This window comes from Delphinapterus leucas, chromosome 10, assembly GCF_059928025.1.
Source record: "Delphinapterus leucas isolate spDelLeu-1000000601 "Yukka" chromosome 10, BTC_Dleu_Yukka2, whole genome shotgun sequence".
NCBI classification, from domain to species: domain Eukaryota; kingdom Metazoa; phylum Chordata; class Mammalia; order Artiodactyla; family Monodontidae; genus Delphinapterus; species Delphinapterus leucas.
Window position 1 is genome coordinate 1,246,371 of NC_143138.1, and position 23,565 is coordinate 1,269,935.

Here is a 23,565-nt window from a genome sequence, read left to right on the forward strand (position 1 = left end):
ATGAAGCAGTGGGTCAGTCTATGGCGACACGGATTTTTCTTTTTACACAGTGGACATGAGCGTGTAGCAGGGGGTGGGAACAACCCTACGATCCCCATTCCCGGTCTTCATCCATTTAGGAGTGTTTACTACATGTGGCAAAGGTAGATTTGCTGGTGATGAACTCAGGATAAAATGGAAAAAATGTGAACCTTGACCTTCTTAACACCACTTAAAAATCAGAACCAGGCCCCTCCGTACACCACCCCACGGCCTTCAGCTCGACACACTGGAAACCTGACCCCTCGTCCGAGCAGAAAGGATGCTTGTCAAACTCCAGCTAAGCGGCAACCCCGCGGCGTCCCCCACTCTGCTGCCTCGCCCCTGCCACCAGAAGACAGAGAGATTCTTCTAAAGAAAGTCCAATTTCATATGGATTCTAGAGTTTACAACAAAGTCTGACGTAAGAACTATTTTCGCCTTGTTTTCAAAGTTCATTTGCAAAACATATCACAGAGGATATAAATCTGGACTTAACAAGAAAGAATGTTTACATTTTTATTGCTGGAGCATAGAAACTCCACCTTCTGTGTTCACTGGGTCCCTCTTCATTGCGTTATCATCTAAACCCACCGAAGCATCCTAACTTCATCGGCCCTCACTTCAGACATCAATTGCTTTCTGTAAGAAATATTTCTCAACTAAGTTTCTTTATAACCTCTCTTCCCTGTTTTGCCCTTGATTATAGAAACTTTTATTTTACATCTCCTCTCTCACTTCTTAAACCTGGTAGATTTGCAACAGTCGAAAGAGCAGTAGCAGAGGGGACAACAATTCTGTAAAATGTAGCACATGCACAACTGATTTGTGTTTATTTCCAAGAAAAACAGAAATGCCCGAAAATGCCTGTTGTCCTCTATTTTTCCAAACTCAAAAACCTGAAACTAGGCAAAAATGAGGTGAAATTTTGCAACAAATTGAGCTAAGGTGATAAAATCCATGGGGAAAGAGGGGGAGAAGGAGATTAAATGACATTAAAAAATATCCAAGTCTTCATTTGATTAACTTTAATCTAATTAGAAAAAGTCACTGCTCGGTTCCCAACCAAACAAGGAGGCCTCAGAAGGTTTATGTAAAAAGAAAAAAAAACAAGGTTAGAGCAGTAAAAATAATGCTGAATTAAAGCACTCGGAGGCCGACGGCTTTGAACCTGGGCTCCACCAGCCCTGTAGCCGGCGAGGCCGTCTGCAGAGGCCCGGCTCCTGCTAACAGAGCCCCCATTGTTTCCAGAGGCAGTGAGAAAAATGCTGCTTTATATCTGCTCACACCACAGCCCCAAGAAAGGTGGCCGAGGGTGCGCAATCCCCGGGAAGGAGAAAAATGCGGGGTTACACACAGCCCCTCCCCCCTCCCCGCCATCCCCACTCACACAGAAAAACACACCTTTCTGCTAGAAACTACCCGAGCTCCACTCCTGGCACGCAGACTGCGGTAAAGGATGTTATGGTGGCGCATGATGTATACCTGGAAATTTCTGATTCATGTGGCATTGGGCATTTCTCTGCCCTCTACCCACCACCCCTCCGCCTGCACCTCAGCTCACGCCTCGGCCGGTGCGGCCTGGCAGCCCGGAGAAGAGCCCGCACTTGGGGGGATGCGGTGCTTCCACACCTGTTCAGAATGTCTGTGCAGTAGTTAACGATGAACGCTTACTCCAGACCAGACAAATAGTAGACAGTGCATGTGTGGATATGCATATATGAATGGGCAATGTGGCCGGGAACAAAGGGTTTATTGTGTGAGCTGAATCAGTGCAGGGGACACGCTTTAAAAAAGCTGGAGCTTCACAGAGTTTACATTACAGACGGGAAAAGAGGCTTAAAAATGTTAAGTGCTTGGAGCTACTGCGGGCCATGCAGAAGGCGGGTCATCGGGCGCGAGCAGGACCCAGTTTTCAGTGAAGGGCAGGACTCAGCCACCAGACCAGCAAGTCCACGGCCACCTGGACTGGCCTCTTGAAGTTCAACGACAAAACCTGCCGAGATCACAGCGAGGAACACACCTGAGAGCTTTTTAAAGTCATTCTCTGTAATATACGGGTTTTATTCCTAACTTTGGAAAAGGCAGAGCTGGGAGGTGTCTGGCTGGGAGCTGGGGCCGCAGGCTGGGGACTCAGGCGGCCGCTCTGCTGCCCTGGCAGGACGGCCTGCTCGGGTCCTTTCCAGGAAGAAAAACCACCCAGCACAGCAAACTCACAGGATGATAACAGAAATGCATTTTTTGGTTTATACTACATTAATAGTTTTGGTAACTTTTGAATTAGCACCACCCCCCAAAAAAGCAGTTAACAAAGCATCAGTGTTGTCCTTCAGTTTCTGCAAAACTCTGCTACAGACAAGTCGCATGGATACATTCAGCCACGTTTCTCAATTTACTTACAATAATTTTACAGAATCTATGTGTTTCCTTCTGATGATTTTAATTCGGGTGAATTCTCTAATACATGGAAAAATGACTTTGAACTCAAAAGCATAAATTGTAACAATTTTTAAAGTTGAAATATCCACACATTGCATTTTTAAAGGGCATGCTAATATAGTCAAAATACGGGACACTTTATAAAACAGTGGTTAAATCACCATCATAAAATAAGCCTTACAGGTTTTCTACAAAGTTTTTTTCCTCTCTGAAATGTTAATGAAGACATATCTCACTTATACTATTATAGGGTAATACAAGCAACTAGGCACGAGCCTTAAGAGGTAACAGTAAGGTTACGTCTGACAGATTTGATAGTGTTTGGGGGCAAATGCAGACAGAAATGATTTTGAGAAATCTAGAATCCATCCATCTGGACTTTACAACACAACTCTGCACTCAGACCGCCAGAACACTTTACATCCTAAGGTCCGCTCAGCCTAGAAACGGAAACCTCAAAGCCTTCCCTAATCGCTACACGAGAAGGTCTCCCCCATAAAGATCCTTAGAAACAAGTGGACATGCATCTTAGATACAGATCAAGGTATAAGAGGAAATCTCCCTTTATTGCTTGAGTAACTTTGAATTATCCGTAAGTATGACTTAAAGATGTTTAATAAAAATAAGTCAGTAAATCAAAAGAAAATTCTGAGAAAACAAACCAGAATAAAAGTTAAAGTTGGTGAGAGGTGAAACTAAAAGAAAACCCACGTTCAGGAGCCCTGACAAGGGAAGGCAGAATGTCTGCAGGTGGAAGAAACATCCTGTTATTTCATAGGTGTTTTCTCCCCAGTGAGGCCACTCTAGGAGTGCCGGGTCCCAAGAGTTCACCCTATCTCCCAATAGCTGTTCTGCAATCAGGAGCCGTTCACCCATAAATGCACTCACCAGTCTATGCTAGGCGGGTAACCAGGTCACCTGGGAAACACTTTCCTGTGTTGATGGGGTGAGTGTACAGATGAGCAGGGGGGCAAGTGGGGATCTGGACTGAAAGCACTTAGTGTCATAAACTGAGTGCATTCCCATCACGAGACCGCCTCAACCCCAGGGGACAAGAACGATGGAAGGAAATTGAGAACACGGCTTTGCAGAGCACCGAGGTGGGCATTTTTACATCCCTTCCTTCATTTAATAGTTTGAAAGGCTCTTTGAGTTAAAGAATTTTACAGATGGTGAAATTCATCTCAGAGGTGTCGCACGGGACAGAGCTGGGGGTCATTCCTGAATCTCTGACTTTAGTTGAGGGCTCTTTCCGGACCCTCTGCTACAAAGGTTGTAAGTAGACGTTGAATAGCTGTAGAATGTACAGGAATATATGGCATAGACTGGGCATCCAGATACTTAATATCCAGGAAAGTAGCTCTGTAAGCAGAATCTTAGAAAGCAGTAATTGTGTATTACTGGAAATCAGGAGCACAAAGGTACAAGCCTCGAGTTATAAGATAAGTAAGCACTGGGGTGTGATGCACAGCACAGCGACTACAGGCAACAGGGCTGGGTGGCACATCTGAAAGCTGCTAAGAGAGTAGATCCCAGAAGTCTTCACCACAGGGAAAGAACACCTTTTCTCGGGATCTATGTGAAATGACGGATGCTAACTTTCTGTGGTGATCATCTCACACGGATGTGATCAAGTCATCGCACTGCACACTTCAAACTCATACACGGCTGTGTGTCAAGGACATCTCAATAAAACTGGGGAAAAAAAGGAATCGAGAGTAGATTCCGTATGAATATTTAAAATTTAAAATGTTCGTTTAAAATTAATTACTCATAATTCACACGCGCTGTCCTTCTAAAAGTGATTTAAGGACACCTTGTAATGTGAATACCCACAACTGAAACAATAACATGAGAAGGAGATATTGAGAAAGGGAGCTGACACCACGTCGTGACAGCAGGACGGATGTCGGGCCCCTCTCGGTCCCCAGCAGATGGGCAGCTGCCGCCAGGAGGGGCCCCGGGCGGCGCAGTTCCCAGGATGCTCTGCTCTGGCATGGGCACAACCAGGAATGCTTTCAAACGTGCCTCTGTAGATGCTCACGTGTTCCTTTGGTTTCTGTCCTTTGTGTTTTAAGGGCACCCTAAGAGAAGGCAAAGGCCCCCAGAGATCAGCCCAGCGCAGGCACATGTGATTCAGGCGCGCACTCCCCGGCCAGCTAACCCGAGGCTGCAAAGAAGAGCCAGGCAGGGGTCTTTGTTTTTGCAGCAATGATTTCAGACTCTCTGCTCTTGGCAGAGGCTGGAGGGCTGCGCAGATCTCGCAGGTGGGGTACGTGGGTGTCCTGAACTGGCCATCCGGGCCCCGGCCACGGCCATTAGGTGTTTACCCAGGAATGTCTCTGACATTGTTAGGAACTGAAAATCCCAGGACCATCTTACTAGCAGGGGAAGAAAGTGGATGGAAATGTTTACAGGCAGAAAAGAAAGCACTGAGGGTCCGCAGGAAGAGCCCACAGAACCCACAACCAGGAGCGCCGTTCAGGAAAGAGGCAATTCTGTCCCGGGGCATTGGGTGGGCTCTCTCCCCGTCACTCTGGAGGACGCTTGGTAAGGACAGGGGAGGTCGCCCCCAAACACGGCCCGGCCCTCCTCCTGGGGGCGACTGTCATAAGCCCGGTAGGCTGGCTCCTCGGGCAGTTCCCCCCGACCCCAGAAAGGGGAGGCGGCCTGTGTCCCCGGAGGAGGTGACCCTAACAGGGCGGGGGGCTGCAGGCGGAGGGGGTCTCTGACCACGTCTGCCACCCCAGAGGGAGGGGCCGCCCTCTCACTGTAGGAGGAGCAGGTCACACGGTGCCTGTGCCCTGGGCACAGCAGGGACAAGGCTGTGTGACAGGCAGCTTCTGCCCACGGGCCGCTCGGGCACCTGCGCTGACGTCTCCAGCTCAAGGGCGCAAGTGGAGGAATCGGTGCTGGTTTCTCCCAGTCGCTCCTGCTGTGGTGCCGGGTGACAACCGTGGGACTGCTGTGACCAGCTTTAGGAAGAAGTGTGCTTTGTGGTCCCTGCTGTGTCGCTGGACCGTGAGGAAGCCAGGACACGCCTCCCACTGCCCCCGATCGGGAAGCTCAAAGAAGGGCGCATCGTTCAGCTCGGACTTCCAGGCCCATCGTGCCCTTGACTCGCAGAAGAACACGTGCCCATCAATCCACAGCTCCACTCTCTCTCCCCTCCCCCAAACAGCCCCCCACACGTGTTCAGAGCACGGCTGTGCCACTCCAGGCCAAACCATCACCGAGGCTCCTGCCTGCGAGGTGGAAGCCTCGGATGGGCCGGGTGCGCCCCACCCCAGCACATTTGGTCTTTTCAGAGGAGGAAGCGCGCTGCAGCGCTGGCCACCCGGGAGACAAACACCTTTAAACACTCTTCTGTCCACATACTCCTCTTAATAGAACCCTTACTGTCGCTACACCCAAGGCCCACCTGTGAAGCTTAAAAAGTCATTTAGGAGTAGTACACGAAACACACTATTAGTTAAATGAAGCCATATGATCAGCTTTATTTTTCTGGATGTCACTTCTCACAGACGGCACGCATGATAAATTTGACTGAGTAACTGATTTCTGTAAGCCAAGAAATGTGCACGGGCCCCGGGGCTGAGTGCCACCTGCCCCAGGTGCTGGGTGCACGGCATCCCCCGGCCACAGACGAAACACATCCAGGCTTGGGTGGCTTCCCCTCGTGTCCTCCAAACTCAACACAGCCATCCGCGCCCCAGCCCTACCGCACACCGCCGCCCACCCCCTGCACGCTCAGACGTTATCGTTATCTAACTACGCTGTGAGCATCCAGACGAGAGGCCCCAGTGCCGTGGGCTGAGAAAGGGCCGGCCGGGGCGCAGGCGGGAAACCCTCCAGCTGGGGCCTGCTCGTGACTCTTGGCCTCACTGTTTGAGACTTTCTGGCATTTTTATTGCCTGTTGTCTCAGTGATAATGTGCAAGCATAGAGATATATTAAAACCCTAAGTAAATATATTCAAAGAGAGAGAAAGAATAGGCCATTCGAGAAAACAGCATGAGAACATTAATTCTGAAGCAGCACGTACAGAGAACGCAGTATTTTAATTCTTTAAATTGCCATAAAAGTGTTAGTTAAGGCCATTATTAGTTCAGTTGAGTGCTTCGGGGAGCACAGATAAATAAATAAATTATAAATGACATTCCATGAAATGAAAAGCTGAAAGCAAGCCCTGGTGAGCTGGACTTCTCCTGTCCCTTTGTGTTCCGGAAATACTTCGTGAAATTGTGAAAGCACTAATCTACAAAAGAAAAGCGTAACTACCTTCACTTCAGATTTATCTGTTCCATGCTAATACAATAAAATTGCTGTATGAAGCTACCATTGCTAATAATAAGGAGAGACAATTATGATGTATTCTTGTAAGGATTTTTAAAAAGTTACAAACAGCTCAATTCTTTCCTTATAAGTCTCATAATACTTTCTGCATGAACATAGTCCAGACTAAGATTAACCTCACGGGACTTCCCTGGTGGCACAGTGGTTAAGAACCTGCCTGCCAATGCAGGGGACACGGGTTCGAGCCCTGGTCCAGGAAGATCCCACATGCCGCGGAGCAACTAAGCCCGTGCGCCACAACTACTGAGCCTGTGCGCTAGAGCCCACGAGCCACGACTACTGAAGTCCGTGCACCTAGAGCCTGTGCTCTGCAACAAGAGAAGCCCCCGCTCGCCGCAACTAGAGAAAGCCCGTGTGCAGCAACAAAGACCCAACGCAGACAAAAATAAAATATAAATAAATAGATAAATTTTAAGGAAAAAAAAAAAGATTAACATGGCAAGAAACTTGCCCTTTTTTCTTTTTCTTTTCTTTTTTCTGAATGTGAACAAATACACTATATTGATCTTAAAGCCAAGGAGCCCAGAGGTGCTGGGACATTGTGCTTCTGGTGACGTGGGAGCATCTCTGGGCTCCAGACTGTTTCCCGGGCAAATGAAGTATGAACTCCAAGTGCGAGCAAAGCATGCTCCCTCCTACGACTGGACAGTTAGGTTCCCAGATCCCTTTTTACAAATGAATCTCTCCCTGGCCCATGTACTATCTCCTGCCCTTACCGTCCTCTGTCTTTACCCGCGGACAGACCTCCACGCCCACAGCAGCAGCGTGGCCCAAATGCAGTGCTGAGGGGCCAGAGGACGCCCACCAGGTTACCAGCAGGGACAGCTTCCTTCCCACAGGGGGCTCAGATGATACTTTAACTGTAATAACTCGATCCATGTTAAAGGTAACAATTCAATACTTACTGTTTCTATTCTCTTGCCTATGACTTGCATGATGTGTGATATATATGCCTAATAAGCAAGAAAAAGGATGATTAATGCTTCACGGAAAGGCTGAAGTAGAAATGAACACATTTGTTTGTAACTAGACTCTTCTAAATTCTTTTCCCCAACTGCTCTGTCAGAACTTACTCTCTTTGCAGGGAAAAGATAGCCCTTTGGATGAAACAGCCCCCATTTGCTAGCTACGTGTGACAACATCCAAAAGGGGTACAATATATCACCCAAACAGCTCACAAACCGGCTGGTCACATTATTTATTACGAGCCACACATGTGACAAATTATTTAACTCAGTTGATCCTAATAAGTCAAAGAGCAAGCAATTAGCTAGCGCAGTCAGAGGGCTGTTTGTGGAATTTATGGAAGCGCTCAAGCGGCCCGGCACTTCAAAGCCCCATTAAGGGGAACCTTTTAATGACTCACTGGAGATGACAAGCATTACACAGCACATATGGCAGCCGAGAAGCTGGCGGCCGATTCTGTTACACTGGCCTCCGCGGCCTCCCCTCCCCAGCTGTTTACGTGTCTTCAGCGAGGGCTGGGCTGCGTCAGCATCTCGGTGCTGGTGCCGCAGACCCAGGCTCTGGGAACCGCTGGAACCCCACAGTTTTCTGGGTCTGGGCGAGTTATTCCACAGGCGAGGAAAGACAGAAAACTCAGACAGCCAGGGGCAGCCCGGGGACGTCCGACGAGCGGCCCTTCCCGCTCTGTCCCTGTACTTTATAGAGGCAACGTGACAGTGAGAACCCCCCTTCCAGGCTGTCGGGAGGGCAAGGGGGGTGCTATGGGGATGAGGAGGGTCTCGCGGTGAGCCCCAGGGATGCGGGCGAGTGCGCTTGCCATTCGGCGTTGTGCACTTGCACCTCCTCCCAGCACTTGCCCTTCAGGCGGCTGTCACTCGGGCCGGGGGCATGGCCGCCCCGCTTTGGGGAGAAGGGAATCTGGGGCAACGGCTCTGAGCGCAGGGCCACGGTGTCTCTGGAGACGGGCACACGGGTTTCGAGCCTCGGCATCCGGCGGCACCGGGGCAGAAGGAGAGAGACAGACCCGGCCTGAGACGCCTGCCTGGCAGGTGAGAGGCCCGAACCCGAGCGCTTGCGTGTTTGTAAGTGATGACGACCCCAGCTCTTTATCAGGGGTGTCGGGTGCCTCGGCAAGGCCAGCTGGGTGGGTGGGAGGAGCTGGTGACAGCAGCCAACCAACCCCCACCCAGGCCCCTCGCGGGGAGGGAGAGGCGAGCGTCCAGCCACACCGGGGGGCCCACCCCTGACCACCCCTCACCTCCTGCATGAAACCCCCAGCGGCTGCGCTTCCGGGTCCCCCAGGGCCACAGCAGCACAGCTTGTGAGAGGTGGCAGCCCAAGAGGGGACCGCCGTCTATCACAGGGCTTGTCCCGCGATGTCCCCCGGGGACAGCACTGCCGCCCAGCCTCCGGGCCGCCAGTGCCAGCAGTCACTCTGTTCCTGACTCGAGTGTTTCACTCTGGCCTGATGGAATTTCAAATTTATTACCTTGCTTATATGCAAAAGCTGATGGAAGAAACGTGAAATTTGAGAGGTCACACAGAAAGACGCGGACGTTTCTTCCACAGTGTGGTTTAAATGCTGACCCTCCCTCCCAGTGCACCTTCTATCCAAGTGCTGACAGAACTGGGGACCACGGGCAGCCTCTCAATTATACTGTTTTGAACAACTAAGTACCATGGCGGGGTGGCAGGGCGAGAGGGAAGACACACTCGTTTGAAATAACATCAATCAGTCCCAGTTTCCACGATTCAAGGGGCCACGTGAAAGAATCTGTTTAAAAAAGAGGTAAAAAAATGAGCTGTAATTACTGTGAGCATGACCTCACAATTCTAAGTGTTCAATGTCAATGCAGACGTAGAATTCTATCCCTTCAGAAAGCCAGGCTTTTGGGTGGGGAGCACGACGGCCTGTCCACGCCATGAAGGAAGCAGCAGCACGTTCTCCCACCAGGGGCCGAGGTCCCTTGGGATGGATGTCCCCTAGTGGGACCAGCAGTGGATTCAGAGCCCTGGGCCGAGTGAGGGACTCTGGGAAAACGACAACTCGAAAAGATGCCAAAGACGCGTTTGAGGATATTAGATAAAATTGTTTTATAAAATGCAAGAAGAAAAATTCCAATATTTGTAAGTATCCTAATGTTATTTAAAATATGAATATGTACTTAATTTAGCAAATTAAATATTTATTTAGTCACTTAACCATTTTGTCCACATTCCTTAAGGTTTAAATATTCGGTTGGCTCAGAGTATTTTTTGTTTCTTCCCTTTGGAAAATATGGGACGGCCTCATATTTGAGGTTACCTATTCCTGGGCATGTATAATTCAAAATAAAAAGAATACAAAACTGTAAAATACCGTAAGAGTATGCAAAAAAGTTCTATTCCAGAAAAACTCTTTCAAATGAATGAATTTGAACTAATGTAAAAGAACATCAATCTTGATGTTTGTGATTCAGATTTTATAGACAATATTCGAATAGCTTTTATTTAACCAAATATATTTTATTTTCAATCTTTTTTCCATTTACATACTACATAAATACACACACACATAACACACACACAAAGACTGGAAAAGTATGTGCCAACACAATCTCTGTTAGGATTAAAAAGATTTTTTTAAGTATATAAATGCTAAAAGATACATTATAAAAATATTTTAGTCATTTAATTAACACACACATGCACACAAAATAAAACCCATGGCACTCTATTATCATCTCAAAACTTGTTAAACACCAGAATTACACAGGTAGATGAGAAATCAGAAGAGATTTTAAGACTATGGAATCTTGACAACTAAAGTCACTAAAGTACTGTATATCCCGACGTTCTCAATGGGTTTTTTTATCTTGGAGTATTGCCAAATATTTTCACAATTTCTATTTGCCAAAGTAAACTTGACAAAGGAAAATGTGCTCAGAATAAGAATTAAGATTGTTCATCTGTTTTAAAATATGCAGGAAAAATGATTTTGTGTGCATGTGTGTGTTAATTAAATGACTAAAATATTCTTATAATGTATCCTGGATTGCATCTTCATTAAACAAAAAGATAATTCAGGGCTTCCCTGGTGGCGCAGTGGTTGAGAGTCCGCCTGCCGATGCAGGGGACACGGGTTCCTGCCCCGGTCCGGGAGGATCCCACATACCGCAGAGCGGCTGGGCCCGTGAGCCATGGCCGCTGAGCCTGAGCATCCGGAGCCTGTGCTCCGCAACGGGAGAGGCCAAAGCAGTGAGAGGCCCGCGTACCACAAAAAAAAAAAAAAAAAAAAAAAAAAAAAAGATAAATCAGTGTTGGTAACACTAGAAATATGACCTGCGTTTGGGGTTATGCTGAGGAGCTGAAGGTGATGAGAAAAGAAAAGGCTTTGAAGTGAAACGTAAAAGAGATCATTTATTGATTTATATAATCCTTAATCTTTAAGCAAAGGATGTAATCCTCATGATGCAATAAACAGACTCCGAAAATAAATGTGAAGATTCGTTAAGGAAACAAAGCTCTGCCCAGGTTCATGGGGGGCTGTGGGGTGAGGCTGGAGAAGTGGAAGGGCTGGGAGCAGAAGACCCAGGTTCCTGGGAGGCTGTGGGGTGAGGCTGGAGAAGTGGAAGGGCTGGGAGCAGAAGACCCAGGTTCATGGGGGGCTGTGGGGTGAGGCTGGAGAAGGTGGAAGGGCTGGGAGCAGAAGACCCAGGTGCCTGGGAGGCTGTGGGGTGAGGCTGGAGAAGTGGAAGGGCTGGGAGCAGAAGACCCAGGTTCATGGGGGGCTTTCAGGCAATTCCTGAACTTCTGTGATGTGACGCTCCCTCACCTAACAGGGGACAACCATACTACCCAGTGCCATCGTGAGCACTGATTAAATGAGGTGACGTTTTCTGAAAACTGACACACGACACAAACGTTAGGTATTAATATGGACATTTGTTTGTTTCTGCAATGAACTTTTACCTAGAATATACCATGAAATGGTATATTCCGTCCTGATTTATAGTGAAAAATAAGATAATTAATTCTCCTACGTACAGCGTTCTCTGATCACCTTTACCTCTTCCCTTGGCGGGCAAGCCAGGAAGAGTGAAAAACTTCCTCGGGTAACAGGAAAAACTTCCTCGGGTAACAGTTATGGCTAAACTGCCCAAGTAAAACCACTCGCTGCTATGACTCGGTATCAGAGTCCCCGTCCTTCTGGGGACAAGAGAAGAGAGTTTCTCACAGGTTGATGGACGGCAGTCCCCGCAGGGTCACCTCAGAGATGCTGCGCTGCTGGAACTGTCACTTCCAACCCCCAAGGTCACAAAACGTTCCTGAAGTCTCAGGGTCAGACCCACAGGAGAGTGGTCTCAGTTTGCTGCGGATGACCAGGTGGCCTGCAGAACCACTGACGGAAAAGGTTAAGGGGCCTCAGCGGGGAACGGATGGCAGGCACATGCTCTCACCAAGCGGTTGCACCCTCTTCACACCTGGGACACTCTACATAAGAGCAATCCAGACACGGCCAACGTGGCCACTGAAAAACACCGGGAGAGATTTAAAGACCATCCTGGAAGGTGCACTGTTTCCTTGGCCACCTGGCCCGGCAGACTTTTACCGTGTGCATCTCAGGAGGTAGGGGTAGAGGAACGTCACATTGTTTGAGGGATGCTTCCTTTGGGGAGTAAATTTATACAACTTATAAGATCTAGAAGCAAAATGCTCTTTGAGGCAAGCACCCAGGATTCAGAGGTCAGCCACACCTGTCTGCATTCTCCAGCTCACCTGAGCATGTGACTGGCTATGTCCTGGTCCAGCGGTGATGCGTAACTGCGCAGAGAAATATCATCTCTTGAGAAAGCCCTCCAGTCACCTATGCAAACCAACCTGCGTTAGTTAATACCTCAGGGACATCCTTCCACTGTTACAACCATGGGTGTTCTAAGGGATGATGCGATGTGTTTACCCTCAAAATTGTAACCCGCGACCCCTGGGGAGCCCCTGGCTCTACAGGTGTGCTCTGGAGCGTGTCCACATAGACGGCTGACTCGCAGTCCCATGGGTCTAGGCTCTAACATTTCCACTGGTCACGTTTACAGAAGGGTGACAACCGTGGAATGAACAATGCCCATCGATGTACATGTTAATGCTCTGGACAGGTATTATTTAATCCCTAGAAATAGGAACTGAAGTATAAATGAACCCAGTGTACTTTCTGCGGAATCCAGTGGAAAACCAGGTCAATGATTAGCTATTTGGAAAATAGCACTTAAAAATAAAACTTAAAAGACTCCAATAAAAGGGTATTTTCCCAAGAGAAATGCACTCAAGAGAGCAAATGGTAGAAAGCAGGGTTTGAGGCAGCCCTCGCTTTTCTGCATTTTCCTGGGCCAGAGCGACCGTCATGCCCCCCATCAGGTATGGGGACTGACTTCAGTGAGCCTGCTGCTCTGGTACAGGGTGGACCCGCTGAAGTCAGAGGCTGTGTCGCATTCACTGCGTCATCGGTCCCCAGTGCAAAACTGGTAAGTCGCAATAAATGCCAGTATTCAAAAAATATTCCCTGTATAATTATTATTAAAAATTGTGAATAAGTAAAGAGCGAGCCCAAAGAATTCATGGATTATTTCTAAAATTTAGTTATGAACATGGAAAAGAAAATAATTTACTGGTGATTTTCTATTTAAACAGATAGTGGGTGCGAAACAGAGAAAAATATTTAGACTTAGGTGAGAAGGACAACCTGGCTGCAAGAGGAACAGTCTCGAAAGTGCACCCAGGTGGCGGCAGAGCCGCTCAGAGCCCTCAGAAATCTTTGAGATGCAACTCTCGATGGTGTGGGTGTTGACCTGCTAAGGAAGCCAGCTGGCCGCGTTGAGTAAACGCAAGGTGACCTCAAAATTATGAGCTGATACAGGCATTCTTATGTTAAGTAAAAGACTATTCCTTGAAGAGAGAAATGTATTCTTATTTCTTAGCACATTACCCCAGTTTTTATATTGAGATAATAACAGGCAAGTTCTTTTCACTATTGATTTTCTGTCCTTTTTACTTCTCTGTGTTTAAGCAGCAGAAAATCTAGTACTGGAAGGTAAACATCCTGACAGATGATCCACTAACTACCAGGTCACGGGCAGGACAGACGCCTCTGTGGGTTGGTCTGGAAAGGCGCTGTGGCTCTAAGACATCTCTTAAAAGACATCTCACCACCTTCAGGTAGTGAGTTCTGATCTGGACACAGTGCAGGAGACCCGAGAGGGTCCCGAGGGGTGGCTGGTCCCTCCCGGCCTGGGCAGCTCAGCCTTTCCAGGTGACAACCCTGCCGACCGTAGCTCTGGACTGGAGGGGCTCGGGGGCACTGCTCATTTTGCTTCAAGAACAGATGACCCTGTTCTCCCCATCTGTGGTGTACAGAGCACCCTGGTGAACAGGAGGAGAGAGACCGTGGATTGCTTTTACTCTTCAGCAAGCAACCGGTGTGTTATTTGCTCGTATGTGAAGAGTGGTGAGTGATGCCGTGTGTTCTAAGCGGAGGTGGTCACAGGCAGGAAGGCAGAGCAAGACAGCGAGAGGGGAGGGAAGGAATACTTGCACAAGTATTTTACTGTTATAAGAAGGCCTTCAGAACGGTACCGGGCTAAAGTGCGACTTACTACCCTTGTTCTACCCAGCCCTGTAAATGCGCTGTTTGGATCCTAGCCATTCAGTGAACGTGCAAGCGGCTGCTAGAGTTGCTGTCTCTGCCAGGAGAGTCAGAAAGTGTGCACTTACGCAGCATCTTTCAACGCAAAGGCAGAAGCAATACGATTGGTTCAGCATTCTCCCAATTCCAACCCAATTCCAGTAACATATTCAGAGGATCACGAGAAGCAAAGATAACTTCCGGCGGCAGAAATGAAGCCCCACGTCCAGCTGTAAATCTCAACCACTGCCCGCCCACGGCTAGGCCTCTGCATGTCTTCTGGTGAACACTGAAATCAGCAGTTAAATCTACACCCTGATTAGACAGCATTAGGTATTCAGTAGAAAAATTAAACTAGAAATAAGGATATGATAGTAGAAATCAAGGATAAAGAAACGAAAAAAAGAACATCCTGTTACCTTGAAACTTTTAGATGAACCAAAGGTAAAGTAATTCCTGAGGTATATCCTTTAGATGGAAAAAGAAGAAATTTTAGAAAAGAATATTCTTCTGTTCTCCGTAAAGAAGACATCCATCTATTAAAAAACAGGCAAGAGAAAAAGAAGGCATAAAGGAATCAAAGCGACCAAGAGGGTGGAAAACAGAAGGTTTTTCCTGCAGAAATGGAACCTGCGACACAAGTGATCAACCTGGACGTACGTCCAAAACATGGAGGATATGAATAAGGAGATGAAACAGTGAAGGAAAGCTACGTTATGTATATTATATATTTATATTATATATTTATTTTTATATATTATATATATTGTATATATATATAAAATGCCCCACACGACACTGTAACCAATTCGCAGCCAAGCCCTTGGGCTTGACAATCAAACTTGTAAGACCAAACTTTTTAAAAAAATCATTAAGCAATTTAAAAAAAACCAAACAACTGAGATTAGAAATGAAGTTGGCTTCCTTTCTAGGAAAAGAGAAGGCTGAATACAGGTTTAAGGAAAGTGACTTTGTAGCACACCATCATCAGTCTTTCCCGGGCGGCCTTACCAGGCAATACTGACGAAGTCGCCAGAAGCGGATCTGAAGAAACAACATGCTCTTAGAACCGCAAAGATGTGACTAAAAAAAGAGCTGCGTAAATGAGACGAATTTATCTACCCCGCAACGCCTGCTCTGTTTTTCACTAAAGCACCCGTCTCTCATCTCAGTGTTTCAGCAGGGCTGCTCCTACTCTCACCCCAGAAATCCTACCGGGTTTACTGGAAATAACGGGATTCAGATCACCCAAATGATGAAGAGCACCTGCTTTCCTGGAAGATGCACAACGGGAGGAAGCAGGAGACATCACTCAAGACGCGGTGCGAGGAGCAGCCGTCACAGCAGCTCAGGCAGAGTCACAAGAGGAAGGAGCCAGCACAGCTTCGGAGGAGCACAGAGCGAGCAGGGATGCCAAATCGTGCAGCTACAGAGAAAGTTAATAGACTCTTTTCCCAGATAAGGTCCTATGTCAAGGAACCTTCGTCCACAAAAGGTAGTCAAACTGACTACTTCTGAACACACATAGAAGTAGGTTTCTTTGTGGTAAGTATTTCATCTTTAGAACTTCTTTTCTAAATCAACCAAGGAAGGCACTGGCTTAAAAACATGGTGTGGCATTTCCAAACTGGAACATCCAGTTTACTGCTGTCTAAATTAAGCATCTTTACCAGGCAGCAGGGCTCTGAGAATTCTTTGCAGCCCTTGGTCCCGCAGAACTGGAGACAGAGAAAATTCATGCCCAGGGCTCTCAGTGGGGCTGACCAAAGGGCTATTTAATTGGCTTTTCAAATGAAGATAAAATATTACTTAGAAATAGAAATATTGGTTATAGTTAAAATCACCATTTAGTTAAACACGCGTGACGACGTACGTGTGCATATCTGTGCACGCGAGCACACACACATGCACCCAAGACACACGACAGGTTGGAATGAAATAAACCAGCCTGTGATCTGAAGTGCTCTTAGGATAGGAGGACCAGTTGGCCAAAAAATTCCCTATTTTGCAATTAACTTAGGGTCACTTAAAAAGAAGAGGGAGAAATAATGAAGAAACTCTACACGTAGACTTAGGAGGGGAAAAAACCCTCTAAAATTAACCTTAACACCACTAGCAACAGCCAGCACGTGACCTATAGTCACAGAAGGTCTGCGACCAAGAGACTCCTGACACCTTCTGTTGCTGATTCTTACAAGCACCGGCATGGCTACAGGTGGGACCTTTCAGTTCTCTGGCTCTTGAACTCATTACGTGATGATGTCCAAGCATGGACTTACAAGGGTGCGGCCACATGGCGTAACAGAAGAGAATTCCCGGCTCTCTAGTTACAAACCCTTGGGCTCAGCTCCAGTTTTTCCACCTGTAAAACAGAGCTACTGAGGCCTATCGTGCGTTTACTTCGTGAGGATGAGAGCAAGAGGGTGTGTCGTTTAGCCTCTGGTCAGAGCAGCTCCGGAAGTGGGGCTGCCTAGAGAAAAGGACCACTCACCTGATGTATGGCATGAAAAATAAATACAAACTTTAGACTTTATTTCTTAAAAATTAATTTTATGGCATTAATCACAACTGTCCACTGATCTATTTTTTTATGTACTGATCAATGGATATTAAAAGTTACTAATAAAAATGAAAATTAAACACAAATTAAATACGTTAAAGACTATTTTAAAAAAGATCTTTCCACGTATATTACAAAACAGATTTTGATATTTAGAAGGGCCCTCAGATATGACATCTCTCTATTCTAAAACCCTGTATTGCTGAAAAAAATTTATGTGAATCTATGACTTGCAGAGATACACACAGATTAAAGAGCAGATATGGGACTCAAGTCAGCACCCCTGGCACCCGGATACCGTCCTTCTACCTGAATATCTACTGCTTATTCTGTATGTTAAGCTGAGTGATTTAAAAGTTTCATTATTAAAATATTAACATTTAAATTTTAATGTTAATTTAAATATAAAATATACCAAAAAGGAACTCATGTTTAATGTTTTCTTATTATAAGAATACATACAAATACACTGTTACATGTTTATTTAATCAAATCTAAGTATTCTTTCATTATTACAAAATTTACTACCTAGTTCTAGTTCGTTGAGAATTGAGGGGTGGAACACAGCCACCTAAGTAATATTTAGCATGTAATTTTCAACTGGCCAAGACTTCGCTCTAATGGAATTATAATTAGAGCCAGAGCCAGAACTTAAGGAGAAGGGGCACAATCAACCTACATGTGGGGGCAATGACCCGACAAGGGGTCACTGTCCTTCGACCCCTTGTATCTCACCTTTCTCACCCACAGTCCTAAGCACCCAGTCAAAAATCCATGTGACAAACAGATCAATTCAACCATTCGTTCACCTTATACATTTAAGGACTTTATGAGAATTATCCAAAGACCAAAAACACTGCCGCTGAAGGAAAGCACAAGCTAGAAGGGCGATTCACATATAACTCGAATCATCCCATTGAATAAAAAGCACAAATCCCAGAGTTCTAGGGAGGAAAGGATGCAGGTTCAACTACAGAAAGCCTACAGACAAGACTGATGGTCAGTTATGTCTTCACCAAAGTGGCACTTTTTGCCAACGAGACTCTTGGCAGCCCTTAGCAGCTCAGCTAGCACGACTGACCAAATATGGTGGGGAATGTGAAAACACCGCCGATATTAGCATTTATTTTTGAGGCTAACATAATGCAGTCCACAGGCTTGCCATCGGAGCCTGCAGCCACTAAGCGATAAGTGAGGCAGTGGAATTCAGATAATCCATTGGTTCACATCAGTGTCACGCTCACTTGTAAATGTTCCCAGTCCCCTCTGGCCCTAAGGGTACCTCACTTGCTTTTTAGGGGCATAACTCACAGGCACTGTATTAAAAAGGGAGTTAAATTATGAGAGCGCCAGTTAGCAATGATTTACTCATTAAAAAGTGCATTAAGCTCGTGCCCTGAGCCCTCGACCTTGCAGCTGATCGCTCCTAAATGGCTTGAATAGAAGTGCGTTATTCACCTACTGGCAGGGGCCCAAGATTTATCGATTTAAGCCACAGAGTTCTATCATTTATCTGTAAGCTCCCTGCTCGATGTTAAATTTTGAAACGCTGCTTTAATTATAGGAGGAAACTACGCTGAAACAAGTGAAAAGAAATATAGAACTCTGATAAAACAGGAAATATTTAAGCAATCTGGCACCTCTCTCCTGAGAAGTTAAAAGGATGCTTCAAATAATTTATGGATTTAAGGGGATAACGCCCTTGTTATAAAGGAACAGGGGCAGAAGGCCCGGACGTCTCAGGGGCACTTGACCCAGAAACGTCCTATTGGACTTCTGATTCTGGAAAAGAGCAAAACTCTGTAATTTATTAGAAAAGCCTGCACGGAAATTAATTTACAGCCTCGTTATCTCCATGCTACAGAGATAAATATAATTATTTCTCATTTTGAAGTTAAAAAAGAAAAGCTATCTGAGAATAAGTGGATTCCCCCACTCATCCTCTTTCTGCGTGTTTATCTTCAGCATATATCAAATTAATGTGTCTGCGATCCAAGTAAAGAAGTCAAGTGTTTAATCTGAACTTCATGTCACTTTCTCAGACCAGGGAAAAGCAGGAAAGGTGGGAGAAGATGTCTAACCTGACACTGGCTGGAGACTACAAAGGCACAGGGACACAGCAGTGATTTCAGGGTGCTGAGAACGCCCCATATTTTTGGTTTATAAAAATTGCTGTGGAAAGGCACCAAGTGACATCATGGTTGTTCCTTGGCCGCTGAGGTGCCCTAGGTGTCAAAGGAGGGTCCATCTCCGCGGGCTGCCCAGTCTGCGGGCCGCCCACCTCCCTCCAGCGTTTCCATCCTTTCCACCTCCTGTGTGACTGCCCACCTGCCATCCCCACAGGACACAGCCCTTCGGTCTGGAGGATGAAGCCTGCAGACTTTTTTTTTACACCAGTTGGGTGGCAGGCCAGCCTGGGGCGCAGCACAGCCATCCAGCCTCAGGCAGAGGCCAGCTTTGCCCTTTCCTCATGTTCTACACCCCAAAACAGAGAAGACTTCTGAACTCACTGGCTGCCCTGATGAATCAGGGTGTGCGTGGTCCTCGGGCCGCTTTGAGGACTGCTGTCTGCAGAAATGCCAAGGACGGGGGACCAAAGGGACTGAGCTGGGAATCACAGCACGCTCTGCAAAGTGAATGTTTCTGTAACTTACAAAAAACTTCCTGCTTGGTCATTTGTCTGAGAAAAGAAGGAAAGTTATGATATTTCTCCTCCCCTCCTCCTAAAAGGTAAAAGCAATGCCAAGAATGTCCTCTAAAAATATAACATTAATTTCCAACTTCAAGAACTTAACATACTGACATCAAGTTCAATCTCCATCAGAAATCCATTAGGGTCTATACTTTTAGGACCTATCAAATCCTTCTTTCTCAGTTGTGTAATTCTGTTGGAATTTTACTGTAACAAGCACTAAAATATCAATGGGAAAAGGATAATGACCAGAAATGGCGCAGATTTTATTCTGTGATAAATCAGATAACTTCACCACATCTCAGAGAAGGAAAGGGGAACATAATTGCAAGTGGCTTCACATTATTAGGACACTGCATTTACGGCAGCCTGCAGACCCGACAGCGACTTGGTTAACAGCCTCCTAGATGAGAGAACGCCCGTTAGGGTGACCTGCGAGGGCACCTTCCTCAGACCCGGGGGGTTTTGCAGTGAACAATGGCTACCTGACATCATGTTTTATCTACTTCACTTCAATTAATTATACTTTCTAAAAATCAAGAACAAAAACAATATTTATTTTATTACATTCATCTACACCAAGGACTGAGGGTGAAGACGACTGACGTTTGCACGTCCGAGGTGGCACTGTTTGGTTATTGTAATAAGAGATTAGATCTGACTCTTAGGAGATGGTAAACTTACCCCAGCAGCTTCAGGCTGTAATTTGCATAAACAATTAAACCAGCAGAGGTCCTTCTCATTGGTTAGCTCTCATTAACAACTGGAGAAAATGTTTCTTATTTTCTTCTGTTTGTTCTTAGATTTTTACTCTGAGTGGCGGTGTTAGCAGTGGCCGCTGCTGCCACTTTAAATTACTGACCACTTCCGCCATGCCGGGCTCTGCACAGACACCCATTTTCGCATTTATTCATCATAACAAGCACGTGAGATTAGTAACTCTGTTATACCCATCCCACAGATGAGAAAACAGAGGCACAGAGAGGGCAAGGAACTTGCCCTAAATTGGAACCCATGACAGTCTATTCTAGGGCTTTATTCTTTACCAATTATTTAGCAGCTATATTTTCAATAATACTTTAAAAATAATCCTAACGGAAACCTTGCAAGTAGACATTATTACCATTTTGGAGCAGGGACCACATACTTGGGGAGGTTTACCAAGTTGTGCCACTTCTACAAATCCTTTTCACTTGTCCTCCCTCCACACCTCAGTGACACTGTCCCAAGGCAAATGCTCACTACCGTGGGCCTCAGGACAGCTGAGCGGTGTCATCTCCAACCCGGCAGCCTGACCTTTCCAAGTCCAAGCGACCATCCCTCTGAAGGTCAAAGCGAGGCATCCAACGTATGGGGCGGGGAACAAACGGGGCCTGTGAATGGCTGTGGCGTCCACTCATATCCTTGGTCTGTCTCTCAACGTCCAGAAAAGATTATGCTAATTTGGAAAAATGTTAGCGGTAGTCCTGGATGATTAGAAAACTTCTGATTATTTTAAAGAAATGGTCAACTTTGCAGAAATATTTGAGCTTCTAATTTAGCCAGACGGGCTAATTTTTTTCCATTTTGTTGGGGGTATAACTGACAAAAGTTACATATATTTAAGGCACACACTTGGTGTCTGATGTATGTAAACACTGTGAAATCACCCCAGAACCAAAGCTGATTAACGTCCCTTCACCTCGCAGGGAACCTTCCTCTTTCTCCTCTCACTGTGACACCACTGAAGATCTACCCTCTTTGCAAGTTTCACGTACGTGGTACAGTGTTGACGATGGTCCCCACGCTTTTCATTAGGTCTCCAGAACTGCTGATTCTTAAAACTGGGCTACCACTCCCTCACTGCTGGGTCACGACAGGGGTGAGTGGCTGGTACCAGCAGTGGTACCACGCGCGGCGGCAGGATCACCTGGGAAGTTGTTTAAAAATGCATTCTTGGGACCCACTCAGACTTGCTGTGTGAGAGACTCGGGGGGGCAGGGCCCCCAAGTCTGTGCTTTAACGACAGCTTCCAGTTTCCAAGCCATCCTCCCGCAGCCAGAAGGCTGAGAACCTTTGAGCGAGGACAGCGGAGAGGAGGAGCCTGAACCTGGGGAGCGGTGCGGGCGTCAGGGGTGACGCGATGGCGCCATACCTCGTCCAGATGCTGAAGCCACCCGCGACGCCAAAGAGCTCCAGAGTCAACTGACTGTCAGCTGCAATAGTTACGTCTAAGTGACACAGCTAAACATACAGATCGTTATGGGCAACGTTTAACTTCTGAAGGTATTAGGCTTTTGAAATTATTCAAAATCCCGTGTTCTCTGCAGGAAAAACTATGAATAATAAACGCGCTTATTCTGACCTCACCAATGCCACGCAGAAGCAATACGGCAGAGCTTTAGCAGCACCCACTATTAAGCTACACTCATATTTAAATGCGATATTTCTTTTCTTTGGGAGAGACTGAAGTTTACACCCACAGAGAAAAGCAACGACACACACACTGTTTCACAGAAGTGGTCCCTCCCCGGCCTCTGACAGCAGCCAGCCTTCCGAACCCAGAACCTGCCTGTGTGCATTTCGATCGCATATCTTTTACCAAAGCCCACAGTAAATCCACTTTTAATTAACCTTTTCACACCCCGTATGAATTACTTACAAATAACTTTTGGATCTAACAGACAGAGCCACAGTGAGCAGGTGGCACAGGGCAGTGGTAGTCTTGCACCGCGCGTGTAAACGTGGGCATCCACCGCACGCCTCGGCCCGCTCTGCTGAGACCTGGGACTCGCTCGCAGCCGCACGGGCGGCCCCACCGCAGGCCACGCCCGGGCGACACACGTGACTGTGCCCCGCGCTGAGCCTCCTGCTGGCACGGCTGCCAGGCCCCTCCGCCTTGTTTACACCAGAGCTGCACTTAGATCCGAGCCAAAGAGAGGAGGCCGGGGAGAGAGACACGAGTGCAATGCCAGACCCTGACTTTCACCACCCCCCATCCTACCCCAGTGCAAGAAGGTGGACCCGGCCTGGGAGGTGCTCCTGGAGAGGCCAGAGCGTCGGGGCGAGTGTGGCAGAGGCCCCTCGTCACCCCTCCCGCCGGTCCCAGCCCCGTTTCCCAGTTCAGTTGCCATTTTGGGCCCCCCTCACAAATTGAACCCTGTTTTCCAAATTGGCTGGAGAAACGTTTTTGCCATGCTGAAATCATTTCCAGAGCTATATCGGGAAACCTGAGGCAGCCGGGCAGCTGGACAGCTGGCCTGTGAATAAGGTGCATTGAGGCGAAATTGGATTCATGTGAAGGGCCGTTTATGCGGAGGGGGTGGAGGTGGACGGAGAGGAATCGATGAATATAAGAAATTAAATTAGCTCAAGCAGCCCTTTAGAAAACATACTGGAGAATATGTGACCTGCCGTGAACCTCGTACAAACCTGAGACCTCTGGGTCTCGAGTGGGGAAGCTGGGTGGGGAGCCCTGAGCAAGGAAGGGGCTCCCCAGCCTGGGGGGCTGCAGAGAGTCAGAGGGTGGGGGGGAGTCATGAAAGCCAACCTGTAGCAGGAGATGAGGGGTCAGCCTAGCGAAGAAAACCATTCATTAACCCATCATGGAATACCTGACACAAAAAGAAACATGGCTTTTCATCTTAGCTATCACGGTTTTCTTCAGTGAAATGAAATTAGGACCTATCGTGTTCTTGAAAACTTATTGATCGATTTTTGAGCCTAATGCTTTAATTGACTGCAATAATATTTTGCTCACACTTCTAATCTGATCTTCCTGCCCCGCCAAGAAAAGCCATGGGAACTCCCCGGGAAGAACGACCCCAGTCACAAGTCAAGGGTTTTACAGACGTTTACTCCTGTCCTGTGAAAATCGTCTGCTGTGGATAACTGGCCCTTC

At 47.0% G+C, this 23,565-nt stretch overlaps 1 protein-coding gene across 16 annotated transcripts in view; it reads right to left on the reverse strand.

The window, feature by feature from the left end:
- GMDS (GDP-mannose 4,6-dehydratase) overlaps nucleotides 1-23,565 on the reverse strand; it is a 481,231-nt gene that overhangs the window by 200,823 nt on the left and 256,843 nt on the right. For 13 of the 16 annotated variants that reach the window (XR_016394489.1, XR_016394490.1, XM_089918190.1 and 10 more), the window contains one exon: nucleotides 7,718-7,765. The exons of the other annotated variants lie outside the window; for them this stretch is intronic. Coding sequence is in view for 11 of the 13 variants with exons in the window: in XM_089918190.1 (XP_089774316.1) it covers nucleotides 7,718-7,765 (48 nt within the window). In the remaining 2 variants the exon portion in view is untranslated. The remainder of the gene's footprint in view (nucleotides 1-7,717; nucleotides 7,766-23,565) is intronic. 16 annotated transcript variants of the gene reach the window in all.